This window comes from Chelon labrosus, assembly GCF_963514085.1.
Source record: "Chelon labrosus genome assembly, chromosome: 6".
In the NCBI taxonomy this organism is placed as follows: domain Eukaryota; kingdom Metazoa; phylum Chordata; class Actinopteri; order Mugiliformes; family Mugilidae; genus Chelon; species Chelon labrosus.
This window is the reverse complement of record NC_140342.1, coordinates 8,279,345-8,293,349: the sequence shown is the minus strand read 5'-3', so window position 1 is coordinate 8,293,349 and position 14,005 is coordinate 8,279,345. Positions and strand designations below refer to the sequence as shown.

Sequence of the window (14,005 nt, the reverse complement as noted above, 5' to 3'; positions counted from 1 at the left end):
CAGACTGGACAGCCCTGAGAGTTTAAATCTTCTCATGTAGCTCACAGCACAGTAAGTGTAATATTACTTCAGAATTGTAACGTTTGACACTTCTCTAGAGAGATGGTTTATCTCAACAAACTACACAAATTGCTATTCTCTTCAAAAGAAAATGATTTCCCAAAATGTCAGACTATCCATTTAAAGAGGTATTCCCATTATTAACCCCCCACACAACACACACGCGTTCCCAGGATGAATAATACATGGTGTGACAATTAAACTGATCCTGATGTGGAAAACTGAGCCCTTCAATTGAATCCAAGAAACGGTTTTGCTCTCGTCACACATATTTGAAAAGGGAGCTGTGAGGGTCTCATTTTTAAACGTCCCGCACCTGCTGTCATTTATATTAGATCATGAAATATTTAGGTAAGTTATTTTTCTTAAGCCTGCTCCTTACCTGATGGTGATGATCTGCCCAAAGTCAAGCTCATAGTTATTCACTTGGGCGATGAAGATGGCCGCCACGGCCTCATATAGTGCGGTGCCGTCCATATTGATAGTGGCCCCGACCGGCAGCACAAAGCGGATGATGCGTCTGTCGATGTGATTGTTCTCGAGGAGGCACTTAAAGGTGATAGGCAGAGTGGCAGAGCTGCATCAGGAAAAGACAGATAAAAAAAATATAGGTCACAATCTTCTTAGGAGACGGACAAAATGGCACACAGGAACTGCCATGATGTGGCTAACAGATGTGTTGTAAATCAGCACACCAGGCACCACTAAAAATGGCTTGTTAGGTAATTTTAAGCCATTCTGTAGTGGTGCAAACAACAGGAGGAAGATGTTTTCTTCCAGTTGTAAACAACAAATGCTTTGTGTTTCAATCAGGGATAAACACTATGGCTGACTGACTGAGCGGGTAGCCATAGCAACAGGGATGCAGAGAAAGCCTTCAGTGTTAACAGGCTAACGTCTGTTACAATATACACTACTGAGTATGGACTGCAGGGATTGGGAGCTGGATAAGAAACACCTTGACATCAGAAAGCAATAAAAAGTGTATTGCCCCAGCTCCTCAAGTGTAGCTACACAACATTACTGAATTTGAATCCACAACAATGGTAGCTTCCTGCATAATAAATGAACCGAACTTTCCTAGGAACTGAGCGGACTAGAAAAATATTCTTTTGCCATTACGTATCTGAGGTTCATTCAGTTTACTTGAGGGCGGATGGCAACGTTTCAGGTAGTAGTTACCAGGGAAACCAAATAATGGATAGGTGGAAACTTTTTTTTTTTTTTAATGACCATGTTATATGTGAACTAGTGCCCACTGACGTCCATTATGGGGGGGGGATGATACAAAGTCAGATGTGCTACATGTTAATCTATTCCTTATTTCTTTTATTCAAATTGTAAGGTAATTTCCATAAGAGCTAGTTTTTATGCTTACATGTGCACATGTTTTGAAACGCTGTGAAAAAAACAGTTTGTTTATCTTTTATTTCGTCTAATGTAACCCTTCAATTAGTAAGTCCCAACAAATGTCAAAAAAAAAAAGTGCCGTATTAAACAAAGACTCTGAGCGAGAGGACAGCCTTAGAAAGGAATCCACGAAGCCAAAAATGCCAAGACTGATGTGCTGTGATGCTGATTGTAAAAAAACTCAAAGGTCACAAGATTAAGCACTGGTGGAAAAGGCCAACGTACCAACAATTAGAAGCTAAAAGACAACCTTGAGGTAGAGTACTCCATTAGGGTTTTTCCGGAACCACTTCACTGACACTCTTAATAGAGCATTCGAGGACATCTACTGTGACCTTGGTTCTCTCTTATTCACTTGCTCTTTTTGGTGAACCACATTATTATTATTGAGTGATTACCCTTGTGGTTAGTCTGGTTAAAAATCGTCATTATATTTTAAAAAAAGCCTCCATTTATGTTTTTTTTTTTTTGTAATGGATACAAGTAAATAGAAATCCAATGCAGTGTTTAATTTTTCAATGTAGGATCTTAGATTTTTACCTGGAGGACGTAGCCAAGGATATGAGCAGGGCCTGTAGAATGCCTCTGATGTAAACTATGGGGCTCTTCTTAGTGATGAAGAAGTACATGGCTGGGAGGATGAATAGACCATGCAGCACCAGGCCCATTACCACAGTGATGGCATAAAAGCCCAGCTTCTTCCCCATGGCTGAAGGGTCGTCCATCTCTAAGATCTTCCCGGCAACCAGGAAGACAATACCAAAGGGGAAATACCTGCAAGTGACAGAATGACAACCAATGTATGTTTTACAAGCACAGTGGCACTTCGAGCTGAGGGCTCATGCACTAGCATGCTACGATGTTTGGTAGGTATCACTAGTACACAAAGCACACCTGAAGCTAATGGGAATGTCATCATTTTGCAAGTATTTAGCAAGGAAATAAAATTCTAAACAGATAAGAAAAAAATGCATCAATCTTGCTTTACTTCCTGTGTTTTCCTTCCATTGATTGTTTGATTGGTTTCTCCTTGCGTGCTCCACCCTCAGCAGTCTCACCTGTGCCTCATTAGTCTCAGTATATATAATCCTGCCTTTCCCTTTGCTCTTTGTCAAGTTGTCAGTTGAATGACCCACTTGTTCCTTAGCTCCTTAGCAGTCTGTTCATTCATCTATTCTCTTCCCCTGGATCTTACTGTTCTGTATGCCCTTGTGTTTCCTAGTGTCTTTGTTCAGCTTCTTCTTGTGGTTCTTTCATTTCTGAGTTTTGTCTACCTTTTGGTTTATTGGATTTCACCTTTTGTTGGACTTGTGCTTTTGGATTTAACTGCTGACATACGCAGCACCCTTTGTTATTTAGTCTTTATCAAACTAAAAACGATTTCATCCAGTCCTTGGTTCCTTGTGTGCGTGTCCTGCGTTTGGGTCCCACCTCCTTGCCACACTTTGTGACATTGCCACGGTATACATTTTCCTGACAGGGATTGCAAAATTTTGTAGTAATCTATCCTATAGTTAAATCACCTTTCAACAAAAATGTGTAAACTTCATATTGGCACTAAAGATAAGTGGGTGCCAAAATTGTGTATACACAATTTCATGCACATCCTAGCTCAGATTTTCAGCCTGATTACTAGTTTCATCAAAACTGCTCACATGGTGCAGTTTACTATTAAAATACTGCTCTTACCAAATGACTATGGCAACAATCTTCAGAACGGCCTCATTCAAACTCTGGCAGAAGTTGACCAAAGCACTTCCATTGGGTCCCATTCTTCCCAGCATTATTCCTGAGTTTAAGAAATAAGACAACAATTATGCAGCATGCACAAACAAATAAGAACTGTAATTGTCAACCAGTGTTTAAGCAGTGTTAACTGCTGAGAATTACATAATTTATTTGTCTCACTCACAAGAGACTTTATTAAAAAATATGCAAAGTTATCTCTTGTGTGTGCCAAGACTTTAATTACGGCATTATACATATTTATGTATGTGGACTGTGCAGGTTATTTTGTGTCAGATCTATGCCAATTACTTACCCATGGTTGCGGAGAAAATTACAATCCCCAGCACGTTCATGCCTTCACTTGTGCCAGGCGATGTTTTCATGATGACGTCCGGAGGCGGTGTGAGATCCAGGGAGAAGTTCTGGACGTCAGTGCCATTGTCATCCTGGATGCCATAGATGTAGATCCTGCGCGTTGTGGTCTCATCCAGGAGCTGAGCCACCGTCGGCTTGGGAATAAGTTCTGGGACTCTCTGCGTTCGATACTTGAAACCAAAAACAGCGCCCAGGTCTTACAATCAGCACAGTAAACAGAACACCAACAGAGATGCTTGAAGTAGATTCTCACATGTGGGCCTATTTCATTGAGTGTAATAGACACTATATTTCAAATAAGATAAACTGTTCACTTTATAGACAGTAAAGGCAACAGATTCACTTTCTTATAGGCAAACATATCACTTTATTGATCTAAAACAAGAATTTCATGTTAAAAGAGAGCATTAATTAGCTTAGCTTAGCGTAAAGAGCAGAAACAAGGCTTTCTTCTTGTTTTACACTTTAATTGGAGGACTTCAATGAAACATTTGGAATAAACAAGCTTTTGGGATGTATTTTGTTTAACTTAGGCAGAGCCAGGCTTGAAGTTTCTGCCTGTTCCCAGGCTTTGTGCTAAGCTAAGCTAACTGGCTGCTAGATGTAGCTTCGTATTTGGTGTTCAGACATGAGAGTGGTATCGTTCTTCTCATCAGCCTCTTGGTAATAAAGTTAAAGTTTATTTCTCAGTTGCCCAAGTTTATTGAGCAGTTAAGAAACCAAAATCTTATAATATTGTAGTTTCCTTTCCCTTTTTTCCCCTTTTTAGCTTTCCTTTGCCTTCACGATTTCATCTTACCTGTTGAAATGTAGCCTGAACCAAGTTGGCTGGAAACATGTTGCTGGGAAAGAGAACAAGAGGAATATGTTAATGTCTTTCATGTGTGGCAGATTTTGATACATCTATATAATTTCACACAAATCCATAATCAACTCTTTGAAACTTGTTGGAGATGTAATTTACATTTTAAAAGCAATGAAACGTATAAAGACCGAGACCAAGCAACAGACAAATCTAGTAGTTTAAATTTAACATATCATTCAGTCTGATGAAAGATGTTTTTCTTTTAAATGAGCCTTGAAACAAGAACTGGCAAAACACTGACATCCTTGTCACAGGATCAGGCTTCAGTGAAAATAAAATCCCCTCTTTGATATCTTGCTGCAGCTACATCTCCTCCTCGTGTTGTTGGCATTGATTCAATCTGAAAAAAATCAATGAGGGATGAATCCATTTTCAAAGCTGCTGGAGGCTCATTAGTGTTCCTTGTGTCACTAATAATAAGCGGTTTACTTTGTTAGTCAGTAGCCTACGTATTGATCCTGACTAATAAAAAATGTTCTCTAGTTTCATTATTTTCACACTGAAAGCTCTTACACTTAGTAAATTCATTCATTAATTAATTAATTCATTAATTCAAGACCCTGCGCGTTGTGGTCTCATCCAGGAGCTGAGCCACCATCGGCTTGGGAATAAGTTCTGGGACTCTCTGCGTTCGATACTTGAAACCAAAAACAGCGCACAGGTCTTACAATCAGCACAGTAAACAGAACACCAACAGAAATGCTTGAAGTAGATTCTCACATGTGGGCCTATTTCATTGAGTGTAATAGACACTATATTTCAAATAAGATAAACTGTTCACTTCATAGACAGTAAAGGCAACAGATTCACTTTCTTATAGGCAAACATATCAATTTGTTGATCTAAAACAAGAATTTCATGTTAAAAGAGAGCATTAGAAGCACTGCTGCCTCAACATTGAGAAGCTAGACAGCAACTAAAGAGCAGAAACAAGGCTGTTTCTTCTTCACTTTAATTGGAGGACTTCAATGAAACATTTAGAATAAACAAGCTTTAGGGATGTATTTTGTTAAACTTAGGCAGAGTTTCTGTAACCGCTTATTCCTGTTAAGGGTCGCGGGGTCTGCTGGAGCCTATCCCAGCTGTCATCGGGCGAGAGTCGGGGTACACCCTGGACAGGTCGCCAGTCCATCGCAGTGCTAACATAGAGAGACAGACAACCATTCACACTCACATGCACACCTATGGCCAATTTAGAATCACCAGTTAACCTAAGGAGCATGTCTTTGGATGGTGGGAGGAAGCCGGAGTACCCGGAGAGAACCCACGCAGACACAGAGAGAACATGCAAACTCCACACAGAAAGGATTCTAACCCGGGACCTTCTCGCTGCGAGGCATCAGTGCTAACCACCTCGCCACTGTGCCGCACTTAGTTAATACACAACACTATAAAAAGCCCCCTCTCAGCTGACAGAAAGCATACTCAGTGCTCAGTGTGCCATGGGGAACCAGTTGTACATGTACAGAAAAGTCATATTCTGACATAATCAAATCATTTTATTTCGTGTCCATTTAAACAAGCTCTGGGATCTCCAATCAGAATGATTTCAGTCAGGTTGCACATGTAGATGTAACCAATGACAGAGGGGCAGGCAAGAATCCAATCTGAAGACAGAATGGAAAAAGTATGTAAAAGTAAAAGCCTCTGATATCTGAATGACTACATTGTGCCTGTATCTGTAAATAATATGGTAAGGGGTATAATTAGTGATAAATGTGTATCTGGAATAGAATGTGGGCGCCCTCACGGGCAACGGAGAGAAGAAAGGTTGTTTAACAGATCCATTCAAAGGATTAAAAATAATATGGCAAAGATTGGGTAACAGTAATATAATGTAAACCCTGCCGCAATGCAAGTATGACCAATGATAGACTGCTTATAGATGTGAATGTAAAGGGTGGTCTGTCTGTTTGTGTCAGCTCTGTAATGGACCAGACAACTGTGTGGTTGTTCAGTATCTTCCTTCTGAGATATGCTACTGCCACGCTTCCGTGTCTCTTCACGCTATGGGTAATGGATGATTGTATGGCTGAATGTTGCTCTCTGTTATTATCTACCTGAATAGGATGGATATTATACAGTGACAGATGTTCTAACAATGTATATTGTTATACAGATACACTAAAACAGCCTGTTACCTTGGTGGATGCTGCAAAAGCCTCATTTAATGCCTACCTCCAGATGCTACATTATTGCACACATGCTACTAATTTCAGATAAAAGGTTTAAAGTTGGAATGACTAAATATACATTGGAGCAGCATTCCTGTCAATACAGAGACTGAGCCCAGACGGGACGTCAATACAAAGCAGCTTTTGATTGGAGTGTGGACTGCTACAGCCCGCAGCATAAGATTCATTATGTAGAATTCATTATAGAAAGAAGAGTGTGTAGAGGTCAGTATTGCATTAGCACTGGATGTAAATCCCACATCAACACAGAGCTCAAATCACAATCATTACGCAAACAGCACATTTTCGATGCAAAGAGATTAAAGGACATATTGTATTTCACAGCTCAAGTTTAAAGGGAGTGATGTAAAAAACACAGGGCAAACATATCCAGGGACTATGGAGTTGACTCAGTGGACAACAGCATGTATCCAGCATGGATTTGACCACTTAGGCATTCAGCAGCCTATTCTGCGTCTGAGACAGAGCTGGCTAATGAACCACTCTGACCCCAGGGCTCCTAATAAATCCAAGTATGCACATATTCATACATTGTGTGCTCATTATACATACTTATCACACGCACTCACACAGACAAACACACACATGACCGCAGACGGCCAGGGTCCATTTGTGAGAGTACTGATATAGTATGCCTGCATCATAGATGAAGGCTGTAAAGAAGCTTTGCGAGATAAATCCAAAGCACATCTGTGCTCTGTAAAACACACACACACACACACATACAAAGCCCGTGAACGACAGCTTCGCCAGTGCACATGATCAGTGAATAGTTGATTTCATGGAATTGGACAGGCTAGTGTTGCCATTTTTTATTATTTCATACATTATTCAGATTGCAAAGTGAGTCATCCAAGTACAGTTTATTTGACTTGTACATTTTAAATATGTTTTATTTCCTTTATTGATCCCTCTCTCCATTTAAACCATCCATTCATTCACACAGCAGTGTGTACACTTGGAGCAGTGGGCTGCCATGTCTATTTACAACACTAAAATCAACCTAGGATGAAGCTAACTTTTAAATAACTGCATGTTAGTTATTTGATAACACACCAATAGTAGTTTTTATTTAATTGTCTATAGTTTATTGTAAAATAATGCCATTCATTTCAGTATTCTGGTGGGTGGTGGAGTCTCCATCCCAGCAGCTCAGTTTTGTCGCTGATTGCGCCCCGCTGACCGACTGACATGACTCACCACTGTCATGCTTGTCACCGCCGGCCTCACCCAGGTTTACCTCCAACAAACTCATCCTTCTGCAGCACTAATTAGCTTAGCACAATAACCCACTGGCACATGAAGCTCCAGGCTTTACACTGTGACCTCAAGAAGTTCCCTTGCTTCAGTCTTAATGAGCACGCATGCAAAATCTGCTTTCATTAGCGCTACATTTGATGTTTCATTTGCAAATCCACCTAATCCTATGCAAGCAATATTTAAAATGGATTCATTCATTCATTTCTGAAAGTCTACACTGCTGCGTAGAGTTATACTGAATTCTAAGTGACTGAGCAAATGCCTTTCAGTATCCTGTCTTATTACACATCGTATAAAACAAACAGATATCTGCATATGAATATGTGGAATTTGTACTGTTTGATATTTTGATAGCATAAGCTTTCTGATACCTGTTTGCAGTCTATGGAGGGAGCTAAAGAGGTGAAATATCCTGCCATGCTTGTCAGGGCGCAAGCTAAAATGTCTTGATTGTCGGGCAAATGCCATAAACAAAGCTGTAGCGGTGAACTGGCGAACTGTCCAGTTATAAATGTAATCTCTTATCTGAAATTTTGCCTTTTTATTACTAGACCATAATCCAGAGCACAGAGCAGGCAGCCTTGGCTTGGATATCCCTTATTTGTCATCAGGGTATCTAAGAAAAAAAGCCCTTAAACATTGGCCGTTGCCCCAGGAAGCTGGAGCATTAGACCATAGCTAATAGGTTCCCTGACTGCTAATCCTGTTACACCTCAACCTTTTTGGATGGCCCTCTTTGAAACCGCAGAGATTTCTCACGCACAGTGAAGACATCATATAAAGTAAAGCAGTCAAATCAATTTTTAATCCCTCCGTAATGATATTGGTCATAGCACTACCCCATTCCCACCCATATTCACACAGCGTCCATCCACATGCACTCTTTCCAGCTAGAATTTAATTTAGTTTTTAGTGTGGCATCTGTTATTCTTGAACACAGCTAGAATACTTCAGTTCGCAAATATGTCTGGATCCAGTTGTGGAAAGGTATTGCTTTTCTCCCACTCCTCTCATCTGAAGCCTGTATCATTTCCTGTGAGGTTTCAACCGTTTGAACTGAGCTAGCGAACTGAGCTAGTCTCTTACCGGATGAGATCCAACAGAGCGTCAGCAGAGCTGGTCATTGGTTTCTTGCTCTCCTCAGAGTCCTCCTTCTGAGCAGCTCCACCTGGATGGATGATGTATACCATGACGATGCCCACCACCACGGCAACAAATGTGGTCCAGAGATAGTAGGAAATAGTCATGATGCCCAAGCGGCTGGAGCACTTGGCGTCCAGGGCAGCTAGACCCGACATCAAACTGAAAGCACAGAAAGAAAGAAACGCACATTCAGAAACGGCAGGGAGACAGAAACGGGACAGAAAGATAAGGGATATTGTTAGAAACTGAAATGAACAGCTGCTCAAAAGCTGCTTTTCGTCTGTGTCATTGTGGATATGTTTGCAGTGGGAGCACAGTGACATTCTGCTGCTAATGTCCACCTAACTCACGTAGTTTGATCTGCAGTAAAACCCTTTACAGAAAAACAAAAACGTCTCTCGTGTGAAAGAATCTTCAGAGACACCAGTGTGTTATGAAGATTAGACAAACTGCCAGGATTCAAAGTGCCCCTGCTAAATGATTCACCCTAATGACACACTTCAGGTCAGTGTAAAAGAAAGCCTTTCATCTGATCATGATGAAAATGACTGCACCACTTAAGCAATCTCAGTGAGTCCATTTCATAACTGCCTTTTTGTAACAATAGTCTTTTTTTTTTTTTTTTTTTTGAAAAAGACAGTGAGCAGCAGTGTGAGAAAATGTTTTATATGAGAGAAAGAAGAAAACATCCAAGTGAATAAGGTGATTCCCTTTCAGTATTGGTATCTCTATCCCTTTCCGCTCTTATTTCACTTTGGTGAGCTGTAATCCTGAGATGTACAAATGTATTTCTAAACATTACAAGCTGAAGAAATCGATTTGCATTATAATGACCAGCTTTACTTCAGTCAGAAATAATAATAATAATAATAATAATAAATTTTATTTAGAAAAGCGCCTTTCAAGGTACCCAAGGACACTGTACAAATTAGGTATAGGCAAGGAAGGACATAATATAAGGTGAACATGGATACAAGGATACACGGTACATAGAATGGCAAGACGCAGAGGAACATAAAACATAAAACACCCTCAGAGACACACAATAGTACACTGAGCACAAAGTGAAGACCAATTGACCAAAAAAAACAGGGAAAATAAAATAATATAGGTAAAATAAAATAAATAATAAAATAATAAAGGCAGTGCAAGTAGATATCAGGGGGCTGACAGGTAAGCTAAGCTAAAAAGATGTGTTTTTAATTGAGTTTTAAAAGTGGACATACATGTACTTTGGTGCATCACAAGCGGCAGGGCATTCCACAGTTTAGGACCTGCCACACTGAAGGCCCTGTCACCCATGGAGCAAAGTCGCGTTGTGGAGACTGCTAAAAGACATGTGTCTGTAGAGCGGAGGGTGCGGGATTGCAAGTATGGGGTAAGGAGATCCGATAGGTAAGATGGGGCCAGATTGTGTAGGGATTTATAGACTAAGAGAAGGATTTTGTATTGAATGCGGTAGTGGACAGGAAGCCAATGCAGGTGCTGGAGGATGGGAGTAATGTGATCCCAGGACCTGGTGTGGGTGAGTAGCCTTGCAGCAGAATTTTGGACATACTGCAGCCTGTTTAGGGTTTTAGCTGGGATGCCGTACAGTAGAGCATTGCAGTAGTCAAGCCTAGATGTGATGAAGGCATGTATGAGAGTTTCTGCTGCAGATGCGCTGACATACACTTACTCTGTATGGAGATGGCAATTTCTTCAGAGGCAGTTATTTGACTCAATTTTCTTCCCGTACGTAGGTGTACAGAATGTGAAAATGGTGAGTACATGTCATCTCTTTAGAGAGACAGAGAGAGAGAGAGAGAGAGAGAGAGAGAGAGAAAGAGAGAAAGGGAGATGAGATGAGATGAGGGGGGTGACAAGATATTCTGCCATGAGTGTAATCTAGTTTGACTTTGTTCTGATAAAGTCATCCTTTCTTACATCGTCTTTGAAATGAGACACTTCATATCCCCTGAGTTTCAACAGTCACACTGGGAATTATTTTGCTCAGCGTTCACATCTTTGAAAGGCGTGTAAGCTACTTTGTCGACCAGTTTGTGACTGCTTGCACAGATTTGAAGGTTGGAAAAACAGGGGTTGGGCCGGGGATTTGAAGTTGCTTGTGTGTGTTTGACTGCAGCATTCATTTACCCATAGGTGAGAACACTGAATCGTCAGAAAGCATTTAATTTTTGCATCGTGTCACTTTGAACATAGAATGGCTGTCCTCAGAATGCTACGCTCCAGCCACACAGTATTTTTACTGCTCTAAAAGTGGAGAAGAAACAAAGCACCACTGGGTTTGGAGGGACCCAGAGAGGACTGTGCACAAACTCTGCTGCCATACAAGATGGGTGTTCAGATGGGTCCACCCAAACAATTTGATTCGCCCTGCAGATCTTTGCCTGAGCATAATATAGTGCATTGCAAGTGGCATATAAAAAGGGGATTTTTAGAAGCCACACAGCAATATAATGTATTACAACAATAGCTGACATTAGCCACCTTAATCTACTGGTCACACCAAGTTTGTATGTAGCAACAAAAGCCCCTGTACAGTGTAGCGAACCAAGCACCGGTGTGAATCTGACTTCTAATTTATACAAGAACAAGAAAGTATGTCCAATTTTGCAGGACAGTTAGTTAGGAAGTTATTCTTGAATCTTTTATGCCTTTGGTCCTTTGCCACCATAGATATTAATGGCGGCAAAGGGTGCAGCTATTAGCTTTCTTCCTATTCTCATGTTCTTACGATGAAGCTTGGAAGTTATTGCTAGCACATCACATCTCATTAAACCGTGAGTAGCCGTTTGTGTAGGGGTTAAACAAACTGATCTTTGGATGTGCTGAAAGCTGTGCGACCTGTTTTCTCCCATTCTTTCAATCTTCAGTGCACAGGCATGTGACTGGTCTTCACCTTCTTATTTGTCATTATGAATAATAGTAATCACAGGACACAAATGACCTATTGATATTTTATCTATCTATTGAGTCTACTGAGTGCAGCCACGCAGGAGTGAAGTAGGAAAGTCCAAATGGTATAGAAGTGAAGCTTCCAATAAGGTACTGTCAATGACTCTGATGTCGCTGACAGGCTCTAAAACAAATTGACACAACAAAGTCAGTGCTTACCATTTGATTTGGTTTTGCGAGTCCACCAAAATTGGTGGTGAAAAACCCCTTAATCAAAACCCTAACCCTCAGGGGTACACGCTCTTTGGTTTCCAAATATATACTACACAGAACTGGCGAACCTGGGGACAGGGAAATGATTCAACTCTGGCAGCGTGGAATTTTTCTGTTCATCTTTCTGTTCGTGTATGTACACATGAAAACACATGTGCATGAAAAATTCTACTTTTAACCAGATGGTCTTTCGTAACAATCCAAGTAAACATGTTGCATCAGCTTGGTCACATCTGGTTTGTCATCAAGGAATGCATTATTACCATGAGTGTTCCAGCTACTACTGTAATTGCTACTACTTATCCCACATGTAAAATAAGTTGAAGCCCTAAGCTGGAAGGTATCCAAAATACTGCAGGTGTTTGCTGCTGCAGGACTGCTAATGATCCTCCACTTGGCACTACATTTACTGTACATGCACAAGACATTCAACAGTGCTCTTTGCTCTTATTGTTTCCAGTATTATATGATATTCAGGTATTTTCCAAAGTTTTAAAGTTGGTTTGTTACTGCTTATTTTCTTCTGGGTATCCATCTTGATGACATAAAAAGGCAAGAGGCCGTTGCAAACTGCAGTTACAACCCCAAGTGAGTAACCTTTTTTTTTGTAAACTTAAACTTAGACCTCCTAAAACCTGAAACATACATTGGAACATGTCATATTCCAGATAATAGGGGGATTGTATAATGAAGCGTGTTGCCTGTATATGCATATTCATTAACCCATGCAGAAGTGTAAGCTGAACCTTTGTATTCATTCAGTCCTTTCCAACCAATTTGTGTTCACAAGTTTCCAATTCTCCATACTTGACCCAGTGATTCAGGCCTCAAACAGAAACCTTAACCTTTGCTTTGAATTCTGGATTGTGCATTCAGAGTGTTGTTAAAAGGTAATTTCTGTTTCATCTCAGCTGCAGCCTCTCTTCAGACCACCATGTTTAATTACCATTTAAATGCAATTGACAGTTAATTGCTGCCTGGATGAAAACACTTAGGTCGAACGCACAGTGCTAATTTGAACAAGCGAGGCCATTATGGAACAGTATGACACTAAAGTAAGTGGGCATTATTATCCACAAGCGATCACGATATGAATTCTTATCACGGATTTAAAATGGATCGATGTGCAGCTTGTAATTATTTAATTCCATTCATTCTTCCCATCAGTGCTTGTCCACTTAATGGACTGGAATCCCCGAATGATGCACAGCTTGTCTCACTGAACCACCTAACTTTGGATGTATTGCGCAACAAATGCAACAGCAGCCGTGATAACCAAGGGGGCTTGCCTTTAGCTGTGCAGGGATTAAATGTCCTCCAGCAGGAAAATCCAAATGTCAGCCTGAGGTGAATCAGTAACACAACAAAATGTTCATGGGGAATAGGAGATAAAAGTTTCAGCTGAATTGTGCTGCATTGTCCATCAGGAAGCACTGTAATTTAAGGTGATCAACCTGTTCATCCTGCCACACTTCAAGCTATGCACTTGTTTGACAATGGCAGCCTGTCTGCTGATGTATAACCGCATGGCTCCTCAGACTGCAGCTTGTTATGCCCACTCTTTAGCTCTCTCCCGCCATGTCATATGGTTTGCTGATCTGGTTGGTTAGCCCTCGGTAGACGCTGATAGACAGATGGTTCATCCAATCAAAATTTCTGAGCGAGCGTGTCCTTTCCAAACTGCTTCCAAGGACGGCTTTCCAGATGGCTCTGTACAACAAAACCATCTGCCCCGTCAGCCTAGAGGCAGCGAGGAAACTTTAAAGTACAATGATGGCAAAAAATGGAGGAATTAAAA

At 40.8% G+C, this 14,005-nt stretch overlaps 1 protein-coding gene across 1 annotated transcript in view; it reads right to left on the bottom strand.

Moving 5' to 3' along the window:
- Positions 1-14,005, bottom strand: part of slc1a7a (solute carrier family 1 member 7a) — a gene marked incomplete at its 5' end in the record, with an annotated part of 28,883 nt that overhangs the window by 4,052 nt on the left and 10,826 nt on the right. Inside the window, 6 exons of the mRNA XM_084546576.1 lie at positions 443-637; positions 2,011-2,244; positions 3,160-3,259; positions 3,512-3,743; positions 4,373-4,415; positions 8,980-9,195. Coding sequence (XP_084402702.1) covers positions 443-637; positions 2,011-2,244; positions 3,160-3,259; positions 3,512-3,743; positions 4,373-4,415; positions 8,980-9,195 — 1,020 coding nt within the window. The remainder of the gene's footprint in view (positions 1-442; positions 638-2,010; positions 2,245-3,159; positions 3,260-3,511; positions 3,744-4,372; positions 4,416-8,979; positions 9,196-14,005) is intronic.